Source organism: Oryzias latipes, chromosome 18, assembly GCF_053564925.1.
Source record: "Oryzias latipes strain Hd-rR chromosome 18, Olatipes_Hd-rR_3.1".
Lineage (NCBI taxonomy): Eukaryota > Metazoa > Chordata > Actinopteri > Beloniformes > Adrianichthyidae > Oryzias > Oryzias latipes.
Window position 1 is genome coordinate 20,672,630 of NC_136254.1, and position 12,810 is coordinate 20,685,439.

General features: G+C 38.7%; 2 protein-coding genes across 9 annotated transcripts; one reads left to right on the forward strand and one right to left on the reverse strand.

The window, feature by feature from the left end:
• Positions 1-1,255: 1,255 nt before the first annotated feature.
• On the reverse strand, positions 1,256-1,921 carry sst5 (somatostatin 5). Its single transcript, XM_020711676.3, has 2 exons — positions 1,654-1,921; positions 1,256-1,581 (listed from the first exon to the last, which is right to left on the reverse strand). The coding sequence occupies exons 1-2, from the start codon at positions 1,780-1,782 to the stop codon at positions 1,387-1,389; spliced, it is 324 nt and encodes a 107-aa protein (XP_020567335.1). The 5' UTR covers positions 1,783-1,921; the 3' UTR covers positions 1,256-1,386.
• Positions 1,922-5,124: 3,203 nt separating this feature from the next.
• LOC101162077 (uncharacterized) lies at positions 5,125-12,291 on the forward strand. 8 transcript variants are annotated; one of them, XR_013651028.1, is made up of 17 exons: positions 5,125-5,234; positions 5,321-5,379; positions 7,145-7,234; positions 7,350-7,474; positions 7,558-7,701; positions 7,977-8,021; positions 8,104-8,277; positions 8,370-8,466; positions 8,559-8,776; positions 8,858-9,011; positions 9,196-9,413; positions 9,488-9,605; positions 10,932-11,149; positions 11,473-11,590; positions 11,656-11,825; positions 11,895-11,995; positions 12,071-12,291. XR_013651028.1 is itself a non-coding variant. In XM_011487511.4 (17 exons), exons 1-17 carry the CDS (start codon positions 5,203-5,205, stop codon positions 12,180-12,182), a joined length of 2,190 nt encoding a protein of 729 aa, XP_011485813.1. In that variant the 5' UTR covers positions 5,125-5,202; the 3' UTR covers positions 12,183-12,291. The 8 variants fall into 8 exon arrangements, 4 of the variants coding, with proteins under 4 accessions (XP_011485813.1, XP_020567329.1, XP_004079926.1 ...); XR_013651030.1 differs by having other exon boundaries at positions 11,488-11,590; XR_013651029.1 differs by having other exon boundaries at positions 10,935-11,149.
• The last annotated feature ends 519 nt before the right edge of the window (positions 12,292-12,810 follow it).

Below are 12,810 nucleotides of genomic sequence, written 5' to 3' on the forward strand. Positions count from 1 at the left end.
CAGTCATAACCAGAAATGCTTGGATCAATAATTAGTTATGTTGGTATTTTAACCCTTATGAAGGCAGAGTGGTACACTGTTCTTTGTTCTAAATAAATATAATAAAAAGTTTAAGAAATATAAAACTTACAAGTTTAACAAGAAGATCTGCAACCTGATGCCACATGCTGCTCCTTTATTCTTCCATTATGGCTCTGGTTGTTTTTTGTAGATTTGATTAAAAAGTTTTAGTTAATTACGTTTTTTCCATATACTTCTAGATTTTTAACATTAGATTAGAGTAAAATGAGTGGAATATTATTAGAATTCTGCTCACCGCACAACAGTGTGTGTTTGCTGTTCAGAGGAGAGAGACTCTAAAAGTCTATAACTGCATTGGCATGAATCGGCTCACAAAATATTCTACAGCATTTTACATTCAATGGAAAAAGAGTGAAGGAGCATTGGAGTCTCAATGATGAAAATGTCATTTCTGACTTTCTTGTATTTTTTTATTGAAGTCAAACGGCTGCAGCAGGGGGGTCTCTTTTGACACTGTGTGTATTTTATTTTGAAAGGACTTGCATGCGATGATGTCAACATTTTTTTAAATTATTCGAAAGTAATGTGCAATTCTCACTGTACAACTTAACAGACTAACTGCAGATGCAAATAACCTATTCATTTCCAACATTCACTGCACTACTGCTTTTCTGATTCTGATGTTTGTTTTTCAGACTATTTTATTTTTATTTTCTTCTCTTCACCTTGATTTTTTTGCACATTTCCATTTCTCCACTTACTTTCTTCTTTGACGCCTGATCCCCTGAGGTGTTGTAACAATCTTCCCACGGCGCGATCAGCTGATCTCATCTGATCTTCAAATCATAATAAAAAGTATTATTCCTGGATTAGAATGCACCAGGAAAACTACATGGGAGGAAAGTTCTGCTTTTAATTATGAAACGGCGCCATCTATTGGGCATCTAGAAAGACTAGTGAGTGAACTTCAGTTCTCCAAAACTATTTTAGTTTAGGATAAGATCAAATTTTTTTTCTTGCTTGCATCAAGTGAGTTTTTTTTTTTTTTCAAAGCCATGGCCAAAAATAGTTTCTGTTATGACAATTTGAGTTTTTTTTATGGATTTTCTTCTGAATTGTAATTAAAAAAAAGATAAAAATGAAACCATCAAAGGTTTCTAAAATCCCTGCTAGGGTTTTTAAAAAAACAGTTTTATATCTGTATACAGACAGATAAAAGTTCCAATAACAGACGTTTCACTTTGGGAATTTATTTTGGAAACTGCTCTCACCCCTACGAGACAAGCAACCTCTGCTACTGTTTACAGCTTCTTACTCTTGCACTAAAATGGCCCGTGTCGTCTTCTCCATGACGGCAAAAGAGTCTCAGCAGGAGGTGAAGGTCTTCCAGAAGAAGTTTCGACAGCCCGCCTTGCGCTCTCTTTGCGTGAAGCGGATGTGCCTCTTCATCAGCCTCTCGCGTCCTCCCAGCTCCTCTTCCTCCAGCTCCTGGAGCATCTCCTGTCTTCTCAAGGCCACCAGCTCCAGCACCAACTTCATCAAGAGCAAGCGGGTGGGATCCTGAAAGACCAACAGTTTGTTTTGGGTTTTTTTCTGTCATGGGGGAAAGGAGCTGCTGTGACTGCGACTCACCTCGCTTTTGAGGAGCTGGAGTTGTTTGGTGTGTGTGAGCGGGTTCCTCTGTGGAGCCCCGCTGACGCACGCCATCAGCAAGGACAAACCCAACGCTGCGAGGAGCATCTGCACCTGAGAGCCAAGCATCTCCACTAGAGACGGCGAACTGATGCGTGCCGGACGACGGCGAAGACTTTTGAAGTAAGGTGAGTGATAAAACAGCCTCCTCCTCCTGATTGGCGGAGCTCTGAGGGGAGGTGGCGGCCTGCGGCGAGCATCCTTAACCTTTGTGTTATCTTAGATGACCCCACCCTTACATTGACGTGTTATTCCTACCATGACAAAGGGGGATAAAGGTGGAAATTTTTCATGTAATCCATGGACACCAGTGAAGATCACAAATCATTGAAGAAAAAAGGTTCAGCACACTGTCTAGTGGGTCTAGATGACCCAACTCCCAATGTTAAAGTGCCTAGGATAGCACAAGGGTTAAGGTCATCATTACCAGTGACCTCACAGATTAACCAAAGAGACTCAAGAAACTTGAAATCTTTCTCCTCTGGCACGTTTTAAAAAAAAATGTTTTAAACATCAGCAAAAGTCAAAAACTTGATGCTTTTGCAGCATCATGGCGGGTGTCCAATCACAGCTGCATGCCGCTGTTAATGACTGGATCTGACTCAAATGTTAATGAGGTCATCGGTGGACAGTCTCCGCTCCCGTCACGCCATCACTTCCCATCAGCGAGAAGAAGGAGAAACTTAGCTTTTAAATGTCAGCCTGGGAGGAGGCGGCTTCTTCAGAAGAAACTCGTCTGAAAGATGAAGAGGCGGCCCCGAAATAAACATGGATATTTGTCTGAGATGGTGGGTGTGATGTCCAACACTGCTCAAACACTGAAGGATATGAACACAAACTACATACTGCAGGATGTTCAAGTCCATCAACCTCCTGCAGTTCTCCACATTTAAACCATCCAGTTGGGGGTCAGAATGAACTTGCGGCCCTGATGCGGACCCATAGTCTGCATCAGGGCATCTGGCTGCACTGAAAACACCGGCAACCCCGACCGAAGCCTCTATTTGCAGAAACGCGGCCTCACACTCCACCAGGCTTCTGTGGTACAAAACCCATTCAATGAGAATTTCAATTCAGGATGAGAACGTTTGTTTGCGGCCATGTCACCTTTGTATCTTCAGGAGTATGTAACTTATTCACCATAAAAATGTTATTTGTAAAAAATAAACAGACTAATGAAAATTCATGGTGTGCATGGGAAAATAACATTTTTTAGTTAGTCTTTTTATGAAGAAAAAAAATTGTTTTTTATTGACTTCATTTTTTTTCATCTTAGATTTTGATTTTTTGATTTTATTTAGTAAGACGTGTCCCTTTTTTTTTTAGTTCCTGACTTCATCCTGGGTTGTCATCTTTTCCATTTTTATTTTTCTCTGCAATATTTTGTTGTTGTTGTTGTTAATTATTGTAAAAAAAGGCATTCAAACAAACAGGGAAAATAAGAATTTTGAACCCTCTCAATGCTGCACTTCCCTTTGCCTCAAACACTGACATACAAAGTTATAGTTTTTTTCCAAACAAAATATTCCTAAAAAAATGGTTTTCAGCTAATTTTTATCAATAAACACTGGTAATGGTTGCATAATGAATTATCTTCCCCTTTTTTCTCCAGTTATGTCTTACTTTTACCCACAGACTTGAATTCCTTTCTGAATTTTCTCTTCTTTTTTCAGCAATTTGCTGCCTGATACTTTTTGCAAAACTCCAATCATTGTATAGTCTGGGTTGCTCAATTCTACATATTAATTTTGTGTTTGTGACATTTATCCCAAATAAAACAGCATTGCATTTTTCCTTCTTTACTCACTTTTTCCCCCCTAAAAAAACCCGTCTTTAATTTAAACTGGTGCCACATTACCCTTAAAGTGAGATTTACCTCCTTAATTCTTACGCCTAGGACGACCTTTTCCATCCTAATTATCCACAGGCGTTAATTGTGACGTGGTTTGACTCAAAGTAGGTTTTTCTGAGGAGCGGAAGATGTGGAGGAAGCAGGAGTCCTGCTGTGCTGCAGTGGACTAAAGGACAGGACTTGAACGCTGATGTGATCGCAACTCTGCTGCACAAATGTCGCCTCCACCATGACAGGAAATGTTGTGTTTCTCACATACTGCTGATAAATGATCCTATCAGGGAAACAGGAGTTCTTTTTATTGTCATTTTCTGTGTTTTGATATGTGAAGCTACAGATAAAACATCTGTTTACTCTTGAAATAAACATGTTTTCTTTCATTTACATTCTTGTTTTCAGACAAAAACTTTTTATAACTGATCTGGAAATTGAAAGAATATCTAAAATAATAGGTTTAATAATAGATAACATGCGGGAAAGAGCCTTTAAGGTGTATTTAGAAACAGAAGTATCCAAATTGCAGTGTTTTACTAGATCCTTTTATTTATTGATTGATTTTGTATTGGCATGTGTATTTAAAATAGTAAATATGTATTTATAAAAATGTGTGATGTGTTTATGTCATAACAGCAACATGCGACTGTATTTCAGAAATAAGGAATGCCATCATTAGATCTTTTGTTTTGGACTAGATGTTCCATCATTTATTCTACACCCCCCTCTTAAGAGTTAAAGATTTAAAATAAACAATCAATTAATTTGATCACTTTCTAACTTAAATAGACAAAGTTTGCCAGTCTTTAGGTTTTTAGGCCAATTAGAATTTTTATAGGAAACACTTTACCAACCAGGGTTCAACTCCGGGCTGCTCCCTGTTCCCTTCTCTACTTCTGTGCCGGTACCAAGCCCAGTTGCTTTGAGAGGGTTGCGTCAGGAAGGGCATCCGGCGTAAAACATTGCCAAGTTTACCATGCGACTCGTTCGCTGTGGCAACCCCTGATGGGGAAAAGCCGAAAGACAAACAACAAACAACATAGGAAACACTTTACCAATCTCTTATAGTCTCTAATGCTTTTTTCTAAATTATGTGAATGTTTCTTTTACTTTTTGCTTGATTAATGTGATCTTCTGTCTCCTTTTGTTTACCTGATAGTTTGATGTGCTGAAAAAAGTCATGTCATAACATAGCCTGACCGCTTGATGTCGCTACGGTGCGTCAGAGTTGTTTCACATTTCAACCATTGATTTCTCACATTTTGACGTATTCTATGTTTTGCTTTACAATTTTTTAACAAAAGAATGTACTTATATGATAGGTAGTATTATATATATTATTATATGTATTAATACATTTAATTGAAAAGAATGTAGGGGGCTAATTGGCAGTGGCGCTAATTTAGCATTTTACTTTTACATATTTTTAATTTAAATATATAGATGTTTTCCCCGCAAATTCTTTTTATTTATTTCTAACTTTCAAAAACAACCTTTTAATATTAATAAAAGCTCTTAAAAAATAATGACAATAAATAAATAAATAAAAAAAGCTAATTAGCCAACAGGTCTGACGTCATGGCATTAGGAGAAAGTAAACACACCTTTCAGGTCGACTTGGTTTGAATAATTTTGCCACGAAGATGACAAAAAAAATCGAACAAACACTGAATAGGTGAGTTTAGTTATTTCTATGATTATTTAAAAAATAATTGGCTCCAGTTAAGTTCCTTTTAGTTAATTATATTTTGCATTTTTCAGTGTCTTACTGCTCCTGGCCTTTTCGTTTTGTGCTGCTAGCAGTCGTTTGTCGACGACAGGTGAGCAGAGCAGCTAACCGGTAAAAACAACCAAAAATGCACATAAACCACCAGAAATGCTCACTGTCTGAAAAGGCTGGCTCAAAATACATTAATATTATTTGATGAACTCAAAAATAGTTAGTTAATGATAGAAATCACAAGGCCGCGTGCATTCATCAATCATTCGGTTTATCCTATAAATTAAAGGATTTGCTCAGCAAGCAGTTACCAAAATAAAAGTTACGCGGTGAAAACGGAAATGAATTGAAAATGACCTAAAAGTTGATTCAAATATATTTTTGAAAACATGTTTTAAATTTCATTTCTGCTGTGAAATATAAACATATATTTGATCAATCTGTTGAAAAGAAAAACACAATAAAGCTGCAATGACTGAATAATCACGTTTGAAAATCTGGTTTGTTTTTTCTTCTTCAAGTCATTTATAGTACAGTAGGGTGGTTTATGTGTATTTTTTGGCTGTTTTAAAGTATGACGTAATACCAGGGTTTGTCTTATTTGCTGTGACATATTATGTAACCATCTTTACTTTGAAAAAAAATGTTACCAAAAAAAAAAAAAAAGTTTAACCAAAAAAAAAAATCCACAGATTTGCTTGTTTGGTAAAACTTCAATATGATTCTTTACATGTTTGTTTCTGAATCTAATTTCAGGTTAGACAATTTTATAAAGTTTTAAAATAATTTCTACAAAACTCACAACGAACCATTTAATCCAGAATTGAACTTAATTTAGCGTCACCCAGAACGAAAAAAATCAAAGAAAAATAAATATTAAAAAAAAATTGGAAATAAATTCAGCACTGAAGAGGTTAAACAAAGTAAAACTGTGAAAAGTGTTTGTTGTCTACACTCATCCTTTGGAATTTCTCATAAAATTGTCTTGGCAGCTCAATACATGATTTTTAAAAAGGACATCAATACTAACTGCAGTTTCTATGGAGATTGTTCTAAAACTATTCCTCATCTTATTTGGTTCTGCTTGTCCACACAGACAATTCATTATTATTCATATCTTAAAAGATTTCTCTCTTAGACGGGAAAATGTGATACTTTTCTTTTAAATAAGAGGCTGTTTATAGTAAATTAATTAATTTTTCTGGCTAGATTCTGTATTTATAAATGTAGATTTGTACATAAATCAACAAAAAATCTCCAAAACCAATGCATATTTTGTAATCTTTGCATGACTGTTCATTCTCTACAACAGTTGATGCTTTGCTGTGTACTTGCACTCCGTTCAATAAAGTTGGAACAAAACGACAATCCCCGCTCTCTAAAGTGTTTTTAGTTTTCCTTTTACCCTCAGTCCCGCCCCCCAGGCTGTCATCATCACGAAACTCCTCCTTGTCCCCACATCGACCCCATCCTGAACTAACTTTTCCGGATTCCTATTCAATTCAGTTCAAAATACTTTCTAGATGCGTTCAAAGCCAATCAGCATGTTGTTATCTGTAATTGTCTGATCTACATTTACCCATCTCCACCTGCTCTCGCAGATTTTTTGTTCCTTATCCTCCTCAGCTCCATGGAAAAAGAGCTTTGCTCCTCAACTCTATATGCCATCCATACATTTAAATCTACTCAGAACTCTTCTGTTTACAACAACCTTTTCCTTAACACTGTCCCATCATTTTGTTCCTACATCCCCCTTTTTCTTTAAATTTTAACACTTTATTTCTATTAAATTGCAAGGTTTTAAAAAAGTGTTTAAAATTATTTTATTATTTACCAGTAAGTAAAACCTCTAACTGTATTTTTAGGAGCATTTCAGACCAGATGTCTTGAGCGTCACTTCTGGCTTTCTGTCAAGTCCAGCTTTTTTGGCCAGATGAGCCACTTTTATTTTGAAGGTATTGAACATCCTTTTTTTCCTAATTTGATTTTTCCTGCATGATATACATATATTTTAGCAGCTAGAGTTGTTAAACATCTGAATACAGTTTTTGTTTCTTTGCTTGTTTTCAGACCAGCGTGGACTCCACTTCCTGTCGCTCCAGGAGGCGTCGCTCTGTGGTTACACGGTTCTGTTCAGTGATGTTGGAGACCTGGAGTTTCGTGCCTCTTTTCTGGCCTGCCATGTCACTAGTCAGGTAGATGCATCTGTATTTAATCATTTTTTTTCTGGTCCCTTTCTTGGATCTAAAACCCTTCCTGGTTTGTCTGTTGTCCACAGACAGGCTCAGATTATCATCTGGGTCTTTGGCTTGTACACGTTCAGGAGGGTGGAGAGGTGGTGGCGTACCCCTTCCAGCTGCACTGCTCACTGGAGGAGACCTGGAGCAGCAGGGAGATTACCTGTGAGGAAAACTACATGGAGGTATTTCTTTAAACTGTAAACTCTTTGAACTACTCTAACTTTTTATTATAAAGAGTTATAAAGTTATGCATATCAGTGCAAAGCTGCTTTTCTTCAACATTGGAGCTAAAGCTCCAGTGTTGAAGGATTAAGATGGGAGTCCCTGGCAATTTGCTAAAACCAACCCCTAGTGGTCATTTGAGGAACTGCAGCATTTGGTATTTCATGGTTGGGACTAAATTAATGAATAACGGGGGCTTTGTAGCAATCCAAATAGCACGTTTTTCTTTCTATAGGTGTCGATTCATCAGTCTCTTCTGCCACTAGTGTCCAAAAGCGATGTAAGTGGCACCTTTAATTCACTTTTTTTTCTGTTGTCTTATCAATAAATCTTCATGATGATGACCTCTTGTGTTCAAACAGGGGTTTGATGAGACGGAGGTGACTGTCAAGTTTCACAGAGCCGGTCAGCTGTCGGGAGAAGCTTTGGAAGTATCGCTCAAAGAGGCCACTGCTTTGGGTTACCAAGTCTCTACTGACAAGTCCCGACTTGTACTGCGCTGCACCTATTCTTCCCCAATGTCATACCACGTTAAGGTTCTGAACAACTCTCTCAAAATCTTCCCACCGTTCATTTCCTCATTGTTTGACTTGATGGTAATTTCTTTTTGTGTGTGTGTTTGTTTTAGGACAACAAAGTTGACTTGCAGATGGTGAACGCCTCCATCCTCTACAGATTCCAAGACGACCTCTTGACATTTGACGCATCAATCGCCTGTCCTCTCAGTTAGTACAGTGCATGTTTGGATCGTCTTGTGTTTTGTCATGGGAATAGTGCAGTAAAACCTCTCCAACCTTTTCCAACCCCCCTGAATCAGATGAGGCTTCAGCAGAGGACTCCTACCTGCTGTGGATTGTCCCTTACGTTCCCTCTCCACTCGCTCACGGCCAGTTTGGGTACAGAGGCATGAGGACAGGAGTGAACGGCCGGGCTCTGAGTGAATTTGAACTGAAAGAGAGAGGATTTAAGATTGATCTACAGGAAGGGCAAGTTGAAGTCAGGATCCCTAAAGGAGCCCAGGGTGTCCAAGTGAAGGTCTGTAAGAAAGAGAAGCAACGGGACAGGAAATCTTCACCTTCACCACCTGTCTTTAGCTTTCATGGTGTGTTCTTCCAGAGCAGTGTTGTGAGGGGGCAGTACAGTCAGGCCATGGCCGTGGATCTGTTCTTCATGAGTCAGTGGCAGGACCAACGGTGGCCTCTTACGCAGCATCGCTCCTTCAGGCGACTCAAGACTCCTTTTCTTCCACAAACTCCAGTCCTGACCAACAGTGAGACTTTCTAGGTCCATCTTATTATGTGTATTTATGGTATAAATGCTGCTTGGCCAAGCAGTTTTTTCATCTATGGGTTACATTGCTGTCATTTCACATGATATCTGTGGTCTTTGTCTTACTTTATGTATAGTAATCATTGTCATACCAAGTTAAAGCTAAAACAAATCTATTTTTGTAGATGAAATTTCAAATAAGGAGCTGTTTTCAGCCACCTTGAGCCTCTTTGCGCCCAATGTCCAACTTCAGAAGGTGACTGTGTATGGGGGCGGTGACATCTTAATCTGGACTCAAACCCAAACTGAAACAGATCTCGAGGTGTCAAAGTTCTCCTACCCCAATGGCAGTAACTACTACCAACTCCTTTTGTCTTTGTCACATCCAAAAATAATCCCACTGGTGAGACGGGGTAACTAGGGGCAAATTAAAGATGAGTATTAGCCTGTCTGGTGACATATGTGGTCTAATTTCAGCATATAGGTGGTGGCTACAAGACGTACAGCTTCAGTTTCATCTTTACTTTTCATATCATGCCTGGTGGAGATGTGTTTTATCACCACGCCACAGTAAAACACAATGCTGATTACACAGGTGAGTTTTTTTCCCCTTTTGTTTTTTTGTGTTGTTTTTAATGTCCCGCTCTAATCATTTCTGATCTAATGTAAAAGTCTTCCCAGTGGTCTTTTAATTATGATTATGCCATTTTTAGCCACAAAAAAAAAACCTGTAATTTTCTCGGAGATGGACAGGAGTTCATTAGAAATTCATCTCTGAGTTGTGAGAGACTGTTGGGATGGAGAAATACTTTTGAGCACTTTTTCTATATATCTTTAACATCTATGGCTACAGATGGAGTGCCACAAAGCTCTATCCTGGGGCTTCTTCTTTTCTGACTTCTCTTGCCTCTTTTCCATTCAATCCCATTCAGTATCTTTTCCCCCCGCATATATAGCTATACATATTTTGGATCAGAACATATTGTTAACCTTATGTTCTGCATTAGATTTAACATATAGTCTGGTAAAATGGGTACCTCCTTCCCTATAAGGCAGGGGTTTTCAAAGTGCGGCGTGCGGGAAGATTTTTTGTGGCCCTCAATAAAAGAGAGCCAGAGCAGGTTCCTTTGAGGAAAAACGTTGTGTTGGTGAGGAGAATAGGCACTTTCAAGCTAAATGGACAAATGCTTACTTTGTCGTAACTCAAGGACTAGATAAAGTCCTGTGCCTTATTTGCAAGCAGGTAAGTGCAATGCACAAAGAATTCAATATAAACCGTCACTATGTTACAAATCATAAAAACTATGACAAGTTTACCGGTGAGGAGCGCAAGAATAAACTCCAACAACTACAATGAGGCTATGCTGCACAGCAGATGATGTTTACAAAAATGGCTTAATCCAGTGAACCTAAGACGGAAGCTAGCTACGTTGTGGATTTGGAAATGGCCCAGCAAAGCAAGCCCTTAGGTGACTGGGAGTTTGTAAAAAGAATGTACGCTGAAAGTAGCTGACATTGTTTGTCCAGAGCAAAAGAAAAGGTTTGAAGAAATAAGTGTCAAATGATACAATTACTAGACGAGTAGAAGATCTGGACAGCAACCTCCGACCGCAACTGGGAAAACATCTGGAGGGCCGGGTTAAGTCTACAAATGACACTTGGTCGTTAAAGTTATTAAATAAAACAACTTTTTCTGTTTATCCATTTTTTTCCCCAAAAATTGGCCTCCAGTCTAGTTCCTAATTTGGCCTTCAGCTACAAAAACTTTGACAATCCCTGCTATAAGGGAATATAACCATAGAAATGCACATACATGTTTCTGTTGCAGAAATAAAAGTAAAAATGCGAGTAGATTTAACAAATTGTTAGTTTTCTTCCATGGAAATCTAACTAAAGAGACCCTTCTTGTTGTGGGACGTAGCAGATCCAGGTACCCCACGGCTGGAGGGTAAGTGCACAGAGAGCAGCCTCCTGATCCTGCTGCACCACGGGGCCCCCTCTGAGTTGCAGTGGGAGCTCTTCCTCGGAGCCCACAAACTAGACTGGGACTTGGTGGATATGGGGGGTTACAAGGTGGAAGCAGCAGAGGACTATTTGACTGTAAGGATCCCCTTAACCGGCCCAGGATTATTTTATGAGGTAATAAAAAAGATCTTGTTAGGGTTATTTATTTAAGTTTTTTTTTTTTTTTACTTTCTTCCATTACAGTATAAATTTTAAAGTAATTCAAAATTCTTTTGAATTCAAAATTCTTTTGAATTACCCAAATTTTTATAATTTACTTTTATTTTAAGTTTTTGTAGAATGTTTTGACTTTTCAAACTTAGTGAGGACATCTTCAGAAGTGTTTTCCTCAAATTGTCTGAATGCCAATAGATTCACTCGATACAGCTAAATGTTACCCATACAATTCAGTCACTGTTTCGTGTCCTATAACTGCTCTCCTCTTCTTCATTGTCTAGAAATTCTCCTTGCAGGAACTTGTTGTTGGAGTCAATGCTTCAGTAGTGGATGCAGAGTCCTTCCAAGAACACCATAGTCTAGTCCACAGATGCAGATTTCCAGCTCAGGAACTTCTAGGTACAAAGTGCCAGCTAAATCCAGATTGTTTACTTCACAAAGCTGTGATGCTCGGTTTGTCTCAGTTTGTTTGCCAGAGGGAAAGATGGTAGTCATTGTGGACACCACGCACACCGTCCCGCCTGTCCATCCTAACCGAACCACACTGCTGGATCCTGACTGCGTTCCCGTGGAGACCGACAGCACCAGAGCACTTTTCAGCTTCGGCCTCAACTCCTGTGGCACGGCAGTCATGGTGAGAAGGTCGATTGACTCAAACTACAGATGCAAAGGGTGCTTTTGTTCATCATAACTTGTATTCCAGTAGATTCAGGGAAGTCACCTGGTTTATGAAAATGAAATCAGTTATTCCCAAGACTTTCTGCCTCTTCATGATCCTCTGATACACAGAGATGTCCCTTTCAGGTGAGAATCGCTGACAGAGCTACCCGTTTTATCTGAGGTGGGAAAGGGCTGTATAACAAGTTTTCTCTGTTTCAGGGTGCTGGTCCAGTGTCTTTACCCAGTGAATGCTACAAGTACCTCTGTCCAACATCGCATTCTTGATCCTGATTCGGAAAATTTCACCTTCAGGAGTCAAGAAAACACATAGTGTTGTGTTGTGGATTCTAAAGATCTCTGCGAACGATTGTTTGAACAATATAAAGAAATGTGATGCATCTGGATGTAAATAAACGGTTTCTATTCTGGGTTAATAAAAATTTGTGCAGACTTATTGTCAAACAAAAAAACAAAATGTTCTTGTGAATTATGAACTTTTGTTCTCATTATACGTTGGTGTTTTCAAATGATTTGTTGTTATAAACCTCAAAAATCAACAACTGTTGTCAAAAAACATGTCGTATAAAACTCTTCAGCTATGTTTACATCGCCCTCCGCAACAGGGAACACGCGACCACTTCCAAGAACAAGACTATGTTAACGTGCGCACATGCACATTTTGTTTTCAAAAGTCTTGCAATGATGCCTGGCTAAGCAGGTTTCTGTGACCATTTTCAGGCTCTGCGCACAAAATACACATCCATTGATCAAGCGTTGATAGTTAAACTTTGACCGATTAGGGACTCAGTAGTGATGTTTGGATGGCGTCCCTTTGAAGTCATAGAAGTTCCAATCTTTAAAAATTGATCAGGAAAGAGAAATGAATAATTGTGGTTTAGTAACCGCATAGACTTATTTGACACAAAGTCTTTCATATATCGGAATGGAGCTGTGGGGAA

Coding starts and splice junctions, on each gene's coding strand:
- sst5 (XM_020711676.3), bottom strand. CDS start 1,782: ATGCTTGGCTCTCAGGTGCAGATGCTCCTCGCAGCGTTGGGTTTGTCC. Junction 1,582..1,653: donor TCCAGCTCCTCAAAAGCGAG/GTGAGTCGCAGT, acceptor TTGGTCTTTCAG/GATCCCACCCGCTTGCTCTT.
- LOC101162077 (XM_011487511.4), top strand. CDS start 5,203: ATGACAAAAAAAATCGAACAAACACTGAATAG. Junction 5,380..7,144: donor CAGTCGTTTGTCGACGACAG/GTGAGCAGAGCA, acceptor CTGTATTTTTAG/GAGCATTTCAGACCAGATGT. Junction 7,235..7,349: donor GAGCCACTTTTATTTTGAAG/GTATTGAACATC, acceptor GCTTGTTTTCAG/ACCAGCGTGGACTCCACTTC.